General features: G+C 60.6%; 1 protein-coding gene across 1 annotated transcript in view; it reads right to left on the bottom strand.

Moving 5' to 3' along the window:
• The window catches only part of ITGAE (integrin subunit alpha E), a 31,915-nt gene that overhangs the window by 2,108 nt on the left and 29,310 nt on the right, over positions 1 to 497 (bottom strand). The window contains 1 exon segment of the mRNA XM_019471771.1: positions 338 to 494. Within this exon segment, the coding sequence (XP_019327316.1) occupies positions 338 to 494 (157 nt within the window).

The following is a 497-nucleotide window of genomic DNA, read 5'->3' as shown; positions in this document are numbered from 1 at the left end:
AGAAGGGAAGGGAAGGGAAGGGAAGGGAAGGGAAGGGGAGGGAGGGAGGGAAGGGAAGGGAGGGAAGGGAGGGAAGGAGGGAGGGAAGGAGGGAGGGAAGGAAAGAAGGGGAGGGAGGGAGGAAGGAGACCGCAGCATCTCTTCTAAGTGCCGAGTGCCTCCCGGGAGACACTGCCGCGAATAAAACATCCCTCTTGCTCTGCAGGGTCAGAAAACAGCATCACACGTGGAAGAGCAACACCTCCACGGCGATGCGGGAGAAACCCTTACCCTGAACCTCTGGCAGGTAACGGGTTTTAGCAAGCAGCGGCAGCGGAGCGCGGTCTTTCGTGTATACCTGGTGCGAGTTGCTTAAAGACAGTTCTGCTGTCACGGTGATAGTGTCTCCGTCAGTTCGGATAGAGCAGTGCACGCACTGATACTGCGCCTCCCGCATGCCCTGCAACGGAGCGGAGCGGCTCAGTCCCCGGCTGCCGGGGGGTTTCCGCGGCTCCCTG

Source organism: Aptenodytes forsteri, unplaced genomic scaffold (genome assembly GCF_000699145.1).
Source record: "Aptenodytes forsteri isolate BGI_AS27 unplaced genomic scaffold, ASM69914v1 Scaffold66, whole genome shotgun sequence".
Lineage (NCBI taxonomy): Eukaryota > Metazoa > Chordata > Aves > Sphenisciformes > Spheniscidae > Aptenodytes > Aptenodytes forsteri.
This window is presented reverse-complemented; position numbering and strand designations above follow the sequence as displayed.